The sequence below is a fragment of the Thamnophis sirtalis genome, unplaced genomic scaffold, assembly GCF_051295495.1.
Source record: "Thamnophis sirtalis isolate CommonGarterSnake01/CBP01778 unplaced genomic scaffold, rThaSir2_p1.2 scaffold_5, whole genome shotgun sequence".
NCBI classification, from domain to species: Eukaryota; Metazoa; Chordata; class Lepidosauria; order Squamata; family Natricidae; genus Thamnophis; species Thamnophis sirtalis.
In genome coordinates, this window is record NW_028261385.1 from 20,933,470 (window position 1) to 20,948,578 (window position 15,109).

A 15,109-nucleotide genomic window follows, 5' to 3' on the forward strand; every position below is an offset into this window, starting at 1 on the left:
TAATTAGCTCATAGCTCCATTAATTGTATATTTATATACTTCTTTTATCCCAATGTTTGTTGCAAGCAATATCTCAATTATTGACATTTAAGGAAATGGGGTAAGTTTGAGTGGCATTGTTCTTTTTCTGAAATAGGATCAGGCTAGAGCTCTTGAAGGGAAGAAAAATATGTATTTGCACAAATGGAGAGGCTGTGATTTAGTATTAGAGCTATGCAGAGTGATGTACATGTAGTAGATGAGATTGTCAGTCTTTTTATTTATTTTTACCCCGTTGGAACTCATTAGTAAAACTGTTCTGTTGGGTCAACAATAATCTAACTAAAATTTAACAAAGCATGGTAAGAGTTTTGTTGACTAAATTATGTTTCGCATTTTCATGCCCTGCCTCTCCAAGGATAGCTTAAGAATTCCTCCTGATCATGATATATTACATTTGCAATTGTAAAGCCTTTATTTGATAATGGCTTTTATTGAATGATACCTGCTTTGTTGTGGGATGTTTCCAGAAAAATGGATATCTGATTTAATAATTATTATAATAACAATTATTTTTTTGTCAGTGTAAATAACTTATGTACCCTGACACACACACACACGCCAACACAATACAACTCACAGTGAAGACAGAATCACAGGATTAATTTAAAGATTGTACTGTAGTATTCTATGCTACAAGTAAGGATTTGTGGGTCTTGAAATGTGCTCTCCTACCAGATCTTCCAAGCAACGACTAGGTCTTGTAGCAACATCAGTGCTGGCAAGAAAAGTCACTCCTTTACTACTTCAGTATGAATGATCAAGTTATGAAACTGAAAAAGTGACCTTATCAGCCTTCTACAGCAGTATTTGCATACGTTGCTTGTTTTTTTTTCAGTTGGTTCATTTACTAATAAAATTAATTCTCTTCATTTATTTTTAAAGCATTTTATTAAGGTATACCAGGATCTTGGCTCTGAAGATCTGAAGCCCATCAAAATTAAACTCCTTTTGAAGCACCCCTTCATTCAAGACTTAATTAATAACTATCAGGGGTACAAACTTCCTGTAAGTATCGTTCTTTTGAAATAGACAGTATCTAGGCTTCTAGTAGCAGCAGTAGTTGTTGATGGTAGCAGTAGTAGTGGTAAGATTAGTAGCAAGTAGTAGTAGTAGTAGAAGCACTGAAGGCATGTTTAGCCTAGGTGATTGTGCTGTCTGAGGCCATGTACCCAGCCCATTTTCTTCTATCTAGCCCATTAACAGAAACAGGATTACTTTTGTTGTGTCATTGGTACCCACAGCTGTCACCAAACAGTTGTTTCAGTCGCCAATCAATAAACTTTAATATTTAATTTCTGTACTTTGTGTAATAAAGAGCTATCATATTAGTGATACTTTTCTTCTATGGTAAAGTTGAGTTCAGTTTGGTCTTCAAATTCCTGCCTGAAGTTGAGCCAATGTTGTTTGCCTCCAGAATAATGATCTTTAAAATCTGAATCGTCCTGGGACTAATTATATTATGAATAGGCTCTTCATATCGGTTTCCTGAGAATAAACAGTTAGATAAACACTTTGAAGATCATTGTTTCCTGCCTTGAGTTTGTTCAATCTCTCTTTTCTCTGAAGACTCGTGGACTAATATCTGTAAATAACAAACAGGATGAATGAGGCCAAAAACAGATGATAAATTATAAGAGCCAGCCAGGCTTGTCAACCGTAGATCTTCTCCTGAAGATTAGAGAGCCTCTTTGTGTATGAAGAGAAGCAGAAATTGAAAAAGAACACTTTCATTCTTGTTTTTTATTCCCGTCAGAGCTGAAAGTATATATTTAAATTTATGGTAGTCTTCTAGATGTCACCCCCATCAACAACGCAAGGCAATTCCCAACTTAAGAAACATCAAACCAAAAAAAACATTAAACCAAAGAGTCCAGTAAAAGAATACTCTAAAGGGCATAAAATCATATCCACATTATCTGTCAATGAATATACCTCAGCCTGTGGCCAGCAATAATTCTGCCACTAAAACCAGACACACAAGAACATTGTCCTCAGTTATAGAAAAGAGCCTTCTTAAGTGCCTTAATGACCCTCAGTGAGGAAAGAGCCATTGCGATCTCAGGAAGAGGTAAGTTATTTCCAAAGGAGGGGGTTGCAAATAACAAGTCCCTGGGCCTCCACCCACCTTATATGGGATATAGTACTTTGGTTAGCTCATATTGGACAGGCAGATTTTATTCTGTAGGGTCTCACTGTAACCAAAATCTGGGTATTAAAGGGTTTTATAGGGAACTAGCTGTTAACCCGGAATTGCCAGGGTATTAGACATTCACAAATGTCCGGATCAATGTAATTTCTAATGTTGGATTTTCCCCCTTACCAGAAAGAGCCCCCTTGTGGACTACTGTGAAGCCATTACCATGGCAACTCCACTGCGCTATACAGTAGAAGCCATTTTACGACAGTACACTAGAAGTCATTTTACGGCAGTACAGGCTGTATCTTAACAGAACACCCCCATCCCCAAGGGGTGTTAGGGGTATCTTACCCCCACAGTATTTGTTTCCAAAGAGTAAGTCATCTGTCATTTCAAGTTTGGTTGAAATTGTTCTAGGCGTCCCAGAGTTATGCTGGAACATACACACACACAGCCATGTTTATAAATATAGATAAAGATAATAATGAGCACCTGAAAGCAAACTTGTGAACAAGGCGAGCTTCGCCACTATAAGGATTATCCAGCTGTAACAGCTTCCATCTGTGACAGATGCATTTTGCTGTAGTGTGCAAGTTATCGTCAAAGGAAGCTCCATATAGAGCAAATTGCACTAGAGAAAGGGTGAGGACATGACTTATTGATGCCAAAGCATACCCATCAATTGGAGGAACTGAATGTACACCTCAGTGGGAGAAACCTACATCCTTTTTTGTGTCTGTGTGGCAAATAAAATAAGACATACTTTCAAGGTAGCAGTGGAAATGTTAATGTCCAAATTTGGTGCACCTATGATTTGAACCCAAAGCTAAGAGTTTGCTTTCTGTTCCCCCTCCTGCATTTCTCATTCAGCTGGGGAGGAGTAAAAATTGTCTTTGAATTGAAAAGCCCTGTTGTCCACCCTTTCCCATAAAAAATTCCTCCAAACCACATAAAACAAATGACATTGCAAATAAAAACCTTATCTTTTAAGAATAAAGAAAAAAAATCAACAGAGCAGTATTGTTCTGAGATCTTTTATGAGATTAAGCTGAGCAAACTGAAGGTGTGGTTTGAAAGGTGAAAGCTATGCTACTTGCAAAGCTGACAAAACCAGAGGAGAAATATAGCATGTTGTTCGAATGAAGGTGGATAGTGGCTTCTAATACAGCCTACGCATCTTGCAATTCATTGTGAGTCAAAACATGCTGCTACCAATAAATATTGTGGCTTGTTTGCTGGGTACAGATGTGGCATGCATCTTGCTTTTCACCTGCACCCAAACAGATAAGCACTTTGAGCACTAAAATCAAGAGGTCTGACTCATCCCCAGTAGAATATAATACAAATTAGAACATAAGTAGCAAAGCTTTTTGGCTTTCATATCCCCAGCCAAGCAATGTAAAGAAGCAGATGATTCTGTTTTATAAAATCATGTAATCCAAACATCCTGCTATTGTCCAAGGAACTATTTTGACGAAGAGGAGGATTAATAATTAATTTTTAGGCCACCCCTCTCACAAATGCAGCACCTTTAGGTGGCTTACAATAAATTAAAAAGTAAAAAAAGAAAACAGAGCAATTAAAATTAGAAAAACTTAAAAATGAAGATGATAGGTGGCCTAGGGTAGGGATCATCTCCACCCCATTTTTGTTGTTGTTAGTTGTGAAGTCGTGTCCAACCCATTGCGGCCCCATGGACAACATTCCTCCAGGCCTTCCTGTCCTCTACCATCCTCTGGAGTCCATTTAAGCTCACACCTGCTGCTTCAGTGACTCCATCCAGCCACCACATTCTCTGTCGTCCCCTTCTTCTTTTGCCCTCAATCTTTCCCAGCATTAGGTTCTTCTCCAGTGAGTCCCTCCTTCTCATTAGCCACTCCCAAAGTAGCAGGCCCTATCAGGTCTCCAGGTCAAGTGGCAAGTCAAGTTTTCAGGCTTTTCCAGAAGACTAGGAGAATGGGGCAGACCTTACCTCCAACAGGAGCATATTCTAGATTGTGCACCACTCTGAAACCAGGTCTCTATATTCATACAAGATCAGTGGTGTTGGAGATGAGTTAATTATTTCCAGCTCAGTTTCTATATGGTTGAACCTCTGCAAAGTTAGTTCTTTTATTGTATGGGTTCCATACAAGCATTCCCCACCCAACCAGGACAATTAAGATTGTAATGTTTGCCTTCAACTGGCAATTTGCTGCCATTACCTTCCCATCCATTCCCAATCCGAGTTACAGCAGAAAAGGGGAAATAACAAAAATGTCTTTCCCTTTCTAGTACTTGAAATATATGGGGGTACCTTAAACTAAACCTAAAGGCTGCAGAAGTATAAGCCTTATGAATAGGTTACCAACCTTTAACTTGTAAAACTGTTAGATTTCTATCTTTGTCCTAGAAGTTTTCAAGCTAGGATTTGGGGTACGTTTTGATTTTTTCTTTGCCTTCCATACAACAGCTGTTCTTTCGGGAGAAATTCAAGGACCATCCCTTTCCCCAAGCGCCTACTTCACTGTTTAACTTAAGGGGAGAAAGCAGAGTTCAGGATTTAATGAACCGGTTCTCACTGGCTTACCTTATTAGTGATGAATAAAATTAGTCTACAAAACAGTTGTGCCTACGTTGTGATCTAACAGGGATCACTAAAGCTTTGCACTGCTAGGGCCTGTTAAAATTTGAGTGCATCTTTTTGTTTTTGTTTGAGGGGATTCTTGCTTGAGCTCTTTTCCTGACAGGTCTTATAAGAAAATGTTAACTGAAACATTTTGCAGTTTCTCTTTCAAAAAAGCAAATGAAACAAACAGGGTGAAATTGATGTGTGTGTGCATATGTATTCTTTCTCTCCTTTTTTTGTGTGTCTATTGGGACCCAAAGTTGAGCAAAGGCTTTCCTAGCCACAGCTGCTCCTCAGTTACCTCCCAAATGTCTAGGAGGATCCCCCAAACTGCACAAGGTCTATGTAGGGCAGTGCACCCATCCAGGATCAAAAATGGAAGGTCCTTGGAATCTGTAACAGTATGTAGGAAAGCCGCTATGGGAGAGTATGGAATAAGGAAATGCTGCCTAAGAGACAGCATGGTCCCCAACTTGATAGTGAGCAGGGCAAAAATCGCAGACCCTTCCTAGTTTCTTGGGCTATAAAGAAGATGGCAGGATATTGTACTTTGAGACTTGTAAAATTGATGTCAGCATTACCGGATAAACCAGACAGGAAACACGACCAAATAAGCTAATTCTACTTTATTGTAAAGCTACATTAACAGTCTTGCAACTTTATGGTCTTCTGTTTCATTTAAAGCCTAAGAAATTGGGGAGGGTCCCTTTTGAGCCTGTAGCTCTGCCCACTATCCAGCATCTCTTCACCCTATCTCCCAAGGTCTTTCCCACATACCATTATAAGAGCCGTGGTGGCACAGTGGTTAAAATGCAGTATTGTAGGCTAACTCTGCTCACTGCCAGGAGTTCAATCCTGACCAGCTCAAGGTTGATTCAGCCTTCCATCCTTCCAAAGTCAGCAAAATAAGGACCCAGATTGTAGCTGACTGAACAAAAAGGTTTTATTTGTGTGTTGGGGAGAATTGTTTGTGATTACAAATGCCATTTGTTCATGGGAATAAATTTGTATTGGGATCCCAGCGTGGGAAGGACTTTTCTAAAATAACTTACTTATAGCCGGTACAAACAATTCTCACCCCAACCCATGAATCAATGTTCAATTTTTTTGATTGATGCAATTTTGATGCAAAATTGGTGGGCAGAGAGCACCTGGGGATGTTGTGATAACATCCTGTCAATGTCTTAGGAGTGCCCCTCTGTTTATCAGCAGATAGCTCTTAGGTATCTATTATTCTCCTTCCCTTGGCAGGTGTTAAATTAGAAAGCTGGTGCTCTGCTTTAACTTAATAGCAGCAAGTAGGAATACAGATAAGAAGCAATCAAATAAAACATCAGGGTACAATTCGCAAAGCTCTGTTAAATAAAACTTCTAAGTGCCCTGTGGAGGAATTTGAGATACACAAGAGGGCCTTCATTGGCTAATCCTTTCGGCGCAGGTATTTCCTGTATGTACAAAAGGGAATAAGCACTAGCTGCTCACCAGTCTTCTATGGGGCCAATACACTGCAGCACATACAGTGATGATGACAGGTATGAGGATGTCGCTGTTCAAATAATTCAGTTATGCATTGGCACCAGCATCTGTTCCAATGATGTAAGTCACATGCCTTCCATGGTGATGTCATGACACGTATTGTATTTTGTCCCCAGCCCGTGGGGGTAGTAGAAGGTTCATTGAAACAGCCCTCGGTGCTGAACAGGACCCGTTTTATTTTGCTTTGTAAAACATATAAAAATGGTTAGGAAGGTGGGACTGAATTCTAATAAGATTATCGGTACGCAATGTGAAATCATCTGGGTGATAAGATTGCTGGAACACAAGCCTATTGAAAACCTACTGAGAGATTATATTCCTTTGTATTGTTTCTAGCATATTTTGTTTTCTCTGTATTGCGTACACCAAGATACACACACTCACACAAACACACACACACACACATTCTGTATTCTTCTTTCTGTATTGCTTCAGAATTCCTCTTTTCTATTCCTCTCTCTCTCAATCTTTCCTCTGCAGATGCTTACCTTTTTCTTCCATGGAGAGTTTGATTTTGTACTTGGGGTAACCCAAACTGAGAGGAAGGTTTTTTGTTTTCATTTATTTGTTTGTTTACCTGTTTGCTTTTTTTACAGACCATTTACTGGACAGATGGAACATTACCCTGGGTCAGGGACAAAGGTCTGGCATGTTATGGGAGATGGAAAGCATTGATGCTAATGTTCAAAGGGTATACAAAATAACATTTCCCCCCACAAATAATAGCTTTTAAAATATGAACCAACAAAGGTAGAGTTCTTGGTTGGTTGTTGCAGGCTTAAGTTGGATTTGTTTGTTTTCAATGCTATGTTTGTTTAGAGGAAAGTTACCTTGAATGCAGCAATCTTCTACATTCCATTTCTACCTGCATTATCCAAAACTAACCTTACCCTTGTTGGCGTAGAATATAGATAAAACCGAATCTAAACATATTTTAAAAATATTTCCCTGTTTTAATGTGATTTATAATTCAGTTAATTTAAACTGTCATGTGTCTTTTGCAACAATGCAAGTTATTTTCCTGAAATACTTTTCTATATTTTTGTAAAGCAACTTCATAATAAAATAAATGCCAATGTAACTGAGCATAGCAAGTTTGATAATAAGATTATAATTTGTGGCTTTAAAAATAAAGAGAAAATGAAACCATATCTTTACAGTCAGTAAAAGGACCTCCCTAACAATATGGATGGAAAATGGTTTAATTTTCTCTTAAGTGTATTCAGAGGCATCTAGACCAGTGTTTTCAAACATGCTTGTCCATAGTGGCTGAGGAATTCTGGAAGGTGAAGCCCACATATCTAAAAGTTGCCAAGGTTGAAAAACACTAATCTAAAGGAAGCCATGATTTTTCATCAGAAGGATGAAATGTGGTGTCATGACACAATGTCCATTCTTTAGATATTTGGATGTACCTGGATGGATTAGTTTTTTACCACAAGCAAAGATTTTAAATTAATATGCATCCATTAGAGGTTTAGCCAATTGTTTCTAAAGAAGTAATACATTTATGTGGGATGATATTTTTTTTAATGCTATGAGAAAAACTGCTTTGGTAACCAAATCAGTGGTTTGTTGATCAAAGCAATCAGGTAGCTATATAGTTGCATCTTTCTGATTCATTTTTCTCTTATTTCCATAGGATTTTAAAATGATTCTGCAGCAGGCACTCCAAATTCAACCAGTTAATGGAGATAACATCACATTCTAAAGAAGTTAAAATTAGAGGGCAGGGGAAGGAAGTCTGCAAATGTTTTTGAGCACCACAGAAGTAGTTCCCAAATGGCCTGGATGTTGGGTTAATTCTTACTCACTTGTAGAGCTGTGTCCTTTAATTAGAATAAAAATGGTTTTGTGTGCGTTCTCTTTTAAATAAACATGGATTTAATTGAAGCCGATAGGTGGTTCAGACACGTTTTTCAAACAATTGTTAACTATAGCATGATCTGAAATGGTATTATTACCATTACTACTAAAATGGTGCTCTGTTACAGAGAAGAAGATAGCAGACAGAATGTATGACCTCTTATCTCGTACTTTTGATTGGCTGGCAAAAAAAAGTTCCTTCAATTTGCTATTCTACTGGTGTCCCCCAGGGCTACACCAGGAAAACAGGGTGCAAGGACTGACCAAGATAGCTTTGGAAAACAGCTCTTTTCTGCGTAGCTGCCCAGAATGGTGAAGAGAAGGGTTCCCGTCCCAGAGCTGCCATGCATATTTTCTCTGACAATGTCCTTCCTCCAGCCTGATGGAATGGGTTCAAAACAGTACAATTTGATGGTTCCTCCATTATAGTCTGCAGAGATTCTCAGTCATCCAAGTCACAGTTATCACAAAGGTGCTTTTTCAGGCAGCAACTGGACTTTCTTGTTTTTTCTTTGAAGATATTTTGCTTCTCATCCAAGAAGCTTCTTTAGCTCTGACATCCGGTCAGGGAATGGAAAGATTTATATTCCTTGCAGATGGTGTGGAATGGAAGGATTTATATTCCTTGCATACAGCTAGTCAACATGGAATATAAATCCATCCGTTCCCCACCATCCAGCCAAAGCTGAACAAGCTTCTTGGATGAGAAATGAAATGTCTTCAAAGGAAAAACAAGAAAATCCAGTTGCCTCCAGAAAAAGCACCTTTGGGTCCTCCATTACAGATTCTCCTTCCCTTTGATTCTTGAATTGTCTAAAAGGACAAGGCCCATTTCATGCACTAAATAAACCTAGATGGGATTTTTCAATGGGGAACCTCCTGTGTTTACATTAGGATCTAAATATTTTTGCAAATAAATGCTCAGCACATTTACGATGTACACTTTTATGAGAGGACACTTAATGACAAATGTTGCACACATTTGACATGAGGAATGCCATTATTTTTTCTAATATCAAGCTTGCTAAATCGGAAGAAAATCCCCTGCAGTCTAGAAACATAGCCTATTTACAGACACCATCTGTGATTGATATATGAATAGACCAGTAGTGAAATTCATTTTTTTTACTACCAGTTCTGTGGGCATGGTTTGGTAGGCATGGCAGGGGAAGGATACTGCAAAATTCCCACCCCACTTGGGACAGCCAGAGGTGGTGTTTGCCGGTTCTCTGAACTACTCAAAATTTCCACTACCGGTTCTCCAGAATTTCACCCCTGGAATAGACTTAATGAAGCCATTTTTATGGGTGGTATGACTTCGTTTTTTATACTGCTTTGTGTTTGATTGGGTAAAGGAAGGCACACAAAGGCTCCAGTAACAACAGCTCTTTATTGCAAGTCAGGTAAACATCCAGCTGGTGAAGAGTCTGGCAGCATCCCCTTTTAAAGTGATCTGTCATACCTTTTGACCAATGGGATTAAACCTCTGTTCCCACCAGAACAGAGGACCTTGGTGGAAACCTCCATCAGTGGGGGGCGGGTTATATCTAATACCCCTCCCCTCTAGGATAGAGCAATCCAACTGGTGACATAGTCACGCAGGTAGATGGGCTTTTGCGTGGCTCTGCCTGACCTGCGCAGTTCAGTGTTGGTGGTTCCTTCGGACAAGTCGGATGGACTTGTTTGCTCTGCGGTTCTGCCTGATGGAACTCCTGGAACTTTTCACAAGTCGTGGCTGGAGCTTCTGGAGTTAACTCACTCAGCTTGCTACAGGCCTGCATCAAAATCAGATAAGTCTTCCGATATTCTCGGGCTTGAGTTGACATAGAAGGACTGCTATTTTGTTTTGCGCGGTTTTACTGTTGGTTGTCTAAGCGTGGAGTTGGACATGCGGCTGCGGAGTTGGTCAATATGCCTTCTCCAATTTCTACCGTCCTCGAGATCTACTGTATATGATTGAGGAGCGGTAATTCCAATTACTGTGGCAGGAATCCCACAGCGTTCCCCTGGTGTAGTTGTGGGTGTATAACGAATCTCCTATGGCAAAAGCTTGAACCTTGCTTGTGGAGTCAGCGGGTGTTGAGGTGGAATAATTTTGATGTAGCCGGTCTAAGTGAGACCTTAGACGGCAGCCCATGAGAAGCTCAGAGGGGCTTCTCCCAGTGGTAGCACTGGGTGTGATGTGTTGAATCAGTAAATAGTGGTCAATTAATGTTTGCCAATCACCTGGGCCCATCCTACTAAGGGCCTCTTTTGCGGATCTTGCCATTCTCTCCACCTGACCATTGGAGGCTGGATGGAATGGCGCGACCAGGTTATGCCTGATTCCCTGAGATGCTAGGAAGGTCTCGAATGGCATAGCCATAAATTGCGGCCCGTTGTCAGAGACTAAGACATTGGGCAGACTGTGCGTGGAGAAGAGTCTCCTTAGTACCTTCATGACCGATTTCACTGTAGTGGAAGTCATCAGGACTACTTCTAACCATTTTGAGTAAACGTCCACAACTATGAAGAACATTTGGCCATGAACTGGTCCAGCAAAGTCAATGTGCACCCAGGACCATGGTCCTTGTAGTCGCTCCTACTCCTTAGTGGGCGCCTCTGGGGGAGCCAGTCTGGACTGACAGGATGTGCATGTGGCCACCCATTCTTCAATGTCCCTGGCCATGTTAGGCCACCAAACGTAACTCCTTGCCAGAGACTTCATCCTGACGATCCCCGCATGCTCTACATGTAATGCTTCTAGTACTGCAATGTGCAGTTGGTTGGGAATAATTACCAGGTCCCCCGACAGCAAACACCCATTAATAACCAACAGTTCATCACATTTGGCAAAATACATTTTGAAATCAGCCCCAACAGGCCCCTTGGGTCACCCCCTTCACACCCAGTTCAAAATTTGCTTTATTTTGGGGTCCTTTGCAGAGTGGCGTGCAATGTCACTAGATGAGATGGGTCCGGTTTCCAGGCAGTCAATGAGGACCAACGTCTCGGGGGTGGGGTCAGCAAGGATTTCAGGCAATGGGTAGTGGCTCAAGGCATCTGCGTGACCTAAAGTGGAGCCAGGTCGGTGAATGAGATAGTAGGAATAGGCAGCTAGGGAAATAGTCCACCTGGTCATGTGGGGGGATAATGATACCAAGGTGGGGCGATCGCCAGCCAGTAAACCCAACAATGGCTTGTGGTCTGTAACCAGTTCAAAATCCTGGCCATAGAGATATTCGTGGAATCCTTTCACTCCGGCCACTGCAACTAAAGCCTCATGGTCCAATTGGCTGTAGTTCTGCTCCTCGGCGGACAATGTCCTGGAGTAAAATGCAATGGGGGCTTCTGTTCTGTTGGGCATGTGGTAACTGAGGACAGCGCCGACACCAAAAGGGGAGGCGTCACAGGTCAACACCAATGGCAGGGTCTGGCTGTATTATACTAGGAAAGAATCCGCTGATAAAAGTCGTTTTACTGCGACAAATGCGGCGGTCTCGGCTTTGCCCCAGGACCATTTCGCATTCTTGGTTAGGATGCGATGTAGTGGCTCAGCAACGGTGGCTTTCTGTTTGAGAAAGATGTTGTAGAAATTAAGGAGCCCGAGAAACGCCTGCAGTTTGGTCTGATTGCGAGATGTGGGGGTGTCCTTAATAGCTTTAATTTTTTGTGAGGTCAGGTGGATTCCAGACTCATCGATCAGGTACCCTAGGAATTCGACCTTTGGTACATTAATCTGACATTTTTCTTTTTTGAGGCAGAGATCCTTGTCTCTAATTCTGGCCAAAACTGTCTGTACGCATTTTAAAAGTTGCGCCTCATTTGCAGCTGATACCAAGATGTCATCGAAATAGGGGACAACTCCTGGAATCCCCTGCAAAAGTTGTTCCATGATGCTTTGGAACAGTCCAGGGGCGATACTAACACCAAATTGCAGGAGGTGGCATTTGAATGCACCCCTGTGCATCACAATGGTTTGGGCCTCCGCAGTAACGACATCTACTGGCAATTGTTGGTATGCTTGCGCCATATCCAATTTTGCAAAGATTTTTCCTGGGCCGAGCGAATGTAGTAGGTGCTGTACAATGGGTACAGGGTAGGCCCTTTGTTGTAATGCTTTATTAATTGTGCACTTATAGTCCGCGCAGATGCAGACAGACCCATCAGGCTTGACAGGTGTCACAATTGGCGTCTCCCAGCGTGCATGATTGACGGGCTCTAAGATGCCCTGGCTCACAAGCTTATCAATTTCTTTGTCAATTTTAGGATGGAGAGCGAAAGGTACTCTTCTAGGTTTTAACCTAATTGGAGTTATTGAGGGATCCAAGCTAAAGGAAATTGGGGTTCCTTTGTACTTACCTAGACCGGTGCCGAAAATGTCCTTGAACTCCTTAAAGATGGCTTCAGCGCCGTCATCCCTCACGGAGTTGATTCTGGTCACTTCCATCCCCAAAGCTTGGAACCAATCAAGCCCCAGGAGGCTCTGAAGGTTTCCACTGACCACCGTCACGGGGAGGTTTTCATAGAATTGCTTGTAGTTCACCAGGAAGGTGCCTTGGCCCACAATGAAGACCTGGTTCCCCTGGTAATCGCGCACGTGGACGTCGGGGTTTCGGAGATGTTGCTTCTGTAGCTTTGGGATCACTTGCTTGAGGACTGACCATGGAATTATGGTCAGTGACGACCCGGTGTCGATCTCCATCTCGCATGGAGAGTCCTCGATGAGGACAGTGGCTTTCATCTTTTGGGGGCGCCTGGAGCAGATTTGTCTAACTGGGACAGTGACATTCAGCTTTTTTGGGCGCCTGGAGCGGATTTGTGTAACAGACGTATGGTTGGTGATCCTATCGTCACCTTCTGACTGCCATGGGTACTTCTGCAAAGCCCCTGGTTTGGGCCACTCTTGATGGCTTTGGGAACTTTTGGACTGTCGGGTGGCAGTAGGGAAGTCACTGCAGTGCACCTTGGCGATGTGCCCCTTCCGCTCGCATCGCTGGCAAGTTGCTTCACAAAAACAGCAGGATGATCGGGCATGGTCTCCTCCACAGCTGGCACAGGGTGGAACTTGCAAATTGAATTTTCGTGCCAGTTTGGTGTGGCTACTGCGCATGCAGTAGCTGTCGTCCTCGCTTTCAGAACTCCTGGGCTCGGTAGTCTCGCGATGTACGCGGGTACTTTTCTGTGCGTCTTGAGGTGCGCTCTTGCGCTGTAGGGTTTCCGCAATTTGGCGGCTGATTCGGATGCCCCAGCCTCGTCTAGTGCGATCTGCAGAGAGAGGTTGGATTTAGCGAGTAGCCTCCTCTGCAGAGTAATGTCTCGCACGACGCAAATTATGCGGTCCAGAATCAGCTCGTCCAGGTCTCGGAACTCACAGTACGCTGCGGCTTTCCAGAGCGGCACTACATACTCATTGAGAGAGTCGCCCTCCATCCGGTTTCGGAAGTTAAATTTATGTTGGCGAACATATTTGGACGGCTTGGGCATGTAGTGGGTCTTCAGCGTTTGTTGTAGTGCATACCAGACCCCGCTTGGAGCAGGGTTGGCTCCGAGAGGTTTTTTGCCATTTCGAACACTTCCCGGACACAGTAACCGAGGAACATATTCTTCTTACGGGCTTCTGGAATGCCTGTGAGATCCTTCGCTTCAAGGAAACACTTGAATCGTAGCATGTACGATTCCCAGTGCTCGGTGGCTGGATCATACGGAGTTGGAGGGGGGCATGCATAGTCATCCTAATTCCATCGTTCAGCGATGGCTTGCGCGATGCCGCTCAGGATACTCCGGGCTGGATGTATTTGCAGGATCACATTTGCTCTTTTTGTTCGCCTAGTTGCCTTCCGATCCCACCTTCATCACCAGTGTTTGATCAGGTAAAGGAAGGCACACAAAGGCTCCAGTAACAACAGCTCTTTATTGCAAGTCAGGTAAACATCTGGCTGGCGAAGGGTCTGGCAGCATCCCCTTTCAAAGGGATCTGTCAGACCTTTTGACCAATGGGATTAAACCTCTGTTCCCGCCAGAACAGAGGACCTTGGTGGAAACCTCTGTCAGTGGGGGGAGATATCTAACACTTTGTAAGTGGGGTGATATAGAGTTTCCGTATAAATAATTCTATTTTTTTAATTATTTCATTTTTTTTGCAACTTTCTAATTCAGATTCTTACTTCATAACTTTTATATTATTCCATATCTTCATTGTCAAACCCATTCCATGGGGCAAATGGATATTTCTATGCCAAAATGAATTTCTTCCTATGCATAGCCAATTTGATCTAGTAGTTAATGCATCAAGCTGGACACAAGGAGATTGTGCGTTCTTCTGCTGCCTTAAGCGTGAGAGCTGGCTGGGTGACTTTGGGCCAACCACTCTCTCAGCTCAATTTACCTCTCAGTATTGTTGCTGTGGGGAAAATAGGAGGAGGAAAATGTATTAATATGTTTGCTGCCTTGAGTAATTTATAAAAATAAATAAGGTAGGATTTTTTAAAAATCAAAAATTTAAAATAAATAATACATTGATCTTCCTGCAAAAGCAAATTGTATGGAATGAATGATATGGAAAAATAAAAGAGAATGAAAAAAGGGGTACCAAACAATATCCTGGAACAATAAAAGTTCATTACAGATTTGTTTGTGGTTTGAGTTAGGGGATTTCAGATTCCAAATGTTTTTGAATGAGCATGTCTAGAAATCCCAGCCAACATAAGCAGGGAGTGTGATGCTCATAATTGCATATTAACATCTGAAAAGCCAAACTCCCTATAGCATGGATGTCAAACTCGCGTCATCCCATGGTGTCACATGACCTATCATGACTTCCCTCCCTTCACTAAACCGGGCATGGGCGTGGCCAGAGCGTGACACAAGTTTGACAGCCCTGCTCTATAGGGTCATATAACTTACAAGTCGTAAAAGTCTAGAACGGTGTTTATCAACCA

General features: G+C 42.1%; 1 protein-coding gene across 3 annotated transcripts in view; it reads left to right on the forward strand.

The window, feature by feature from the left end:
• Positions 1–15,109, forward strand: part of SPEF2 (sperm flagellar and cilia associated 2) — a 124,601-nt gene that overhangs the window by 108,384 nt on the left and 1,108 nt on the right. The window contains exons 36-38 of one of the 3 annotated variants that reach the window (XM_087715402.1): positions 925–1,047; positions 6,920–7,014; positions 7,966–8,216. In XM_087715402.1, coding sequence (XP_087571528.1) covers positions 925–1,047; positions 6,920–7,014; positions 7,966–7,978 — 231 coding nt within the window. In that variant the 3' untranslated portion in view covers positions 7,979–8,216. Of the gene's footprint in view, positions 1–924; positions 1,048–6,919; positions 7,015–7,965; positions 8,217–15,109 lie in introns of those variants that run through there. The other 2 variants (XM_087715403.1, XM_087715404.1) reach the window with 2 other exon arrangements.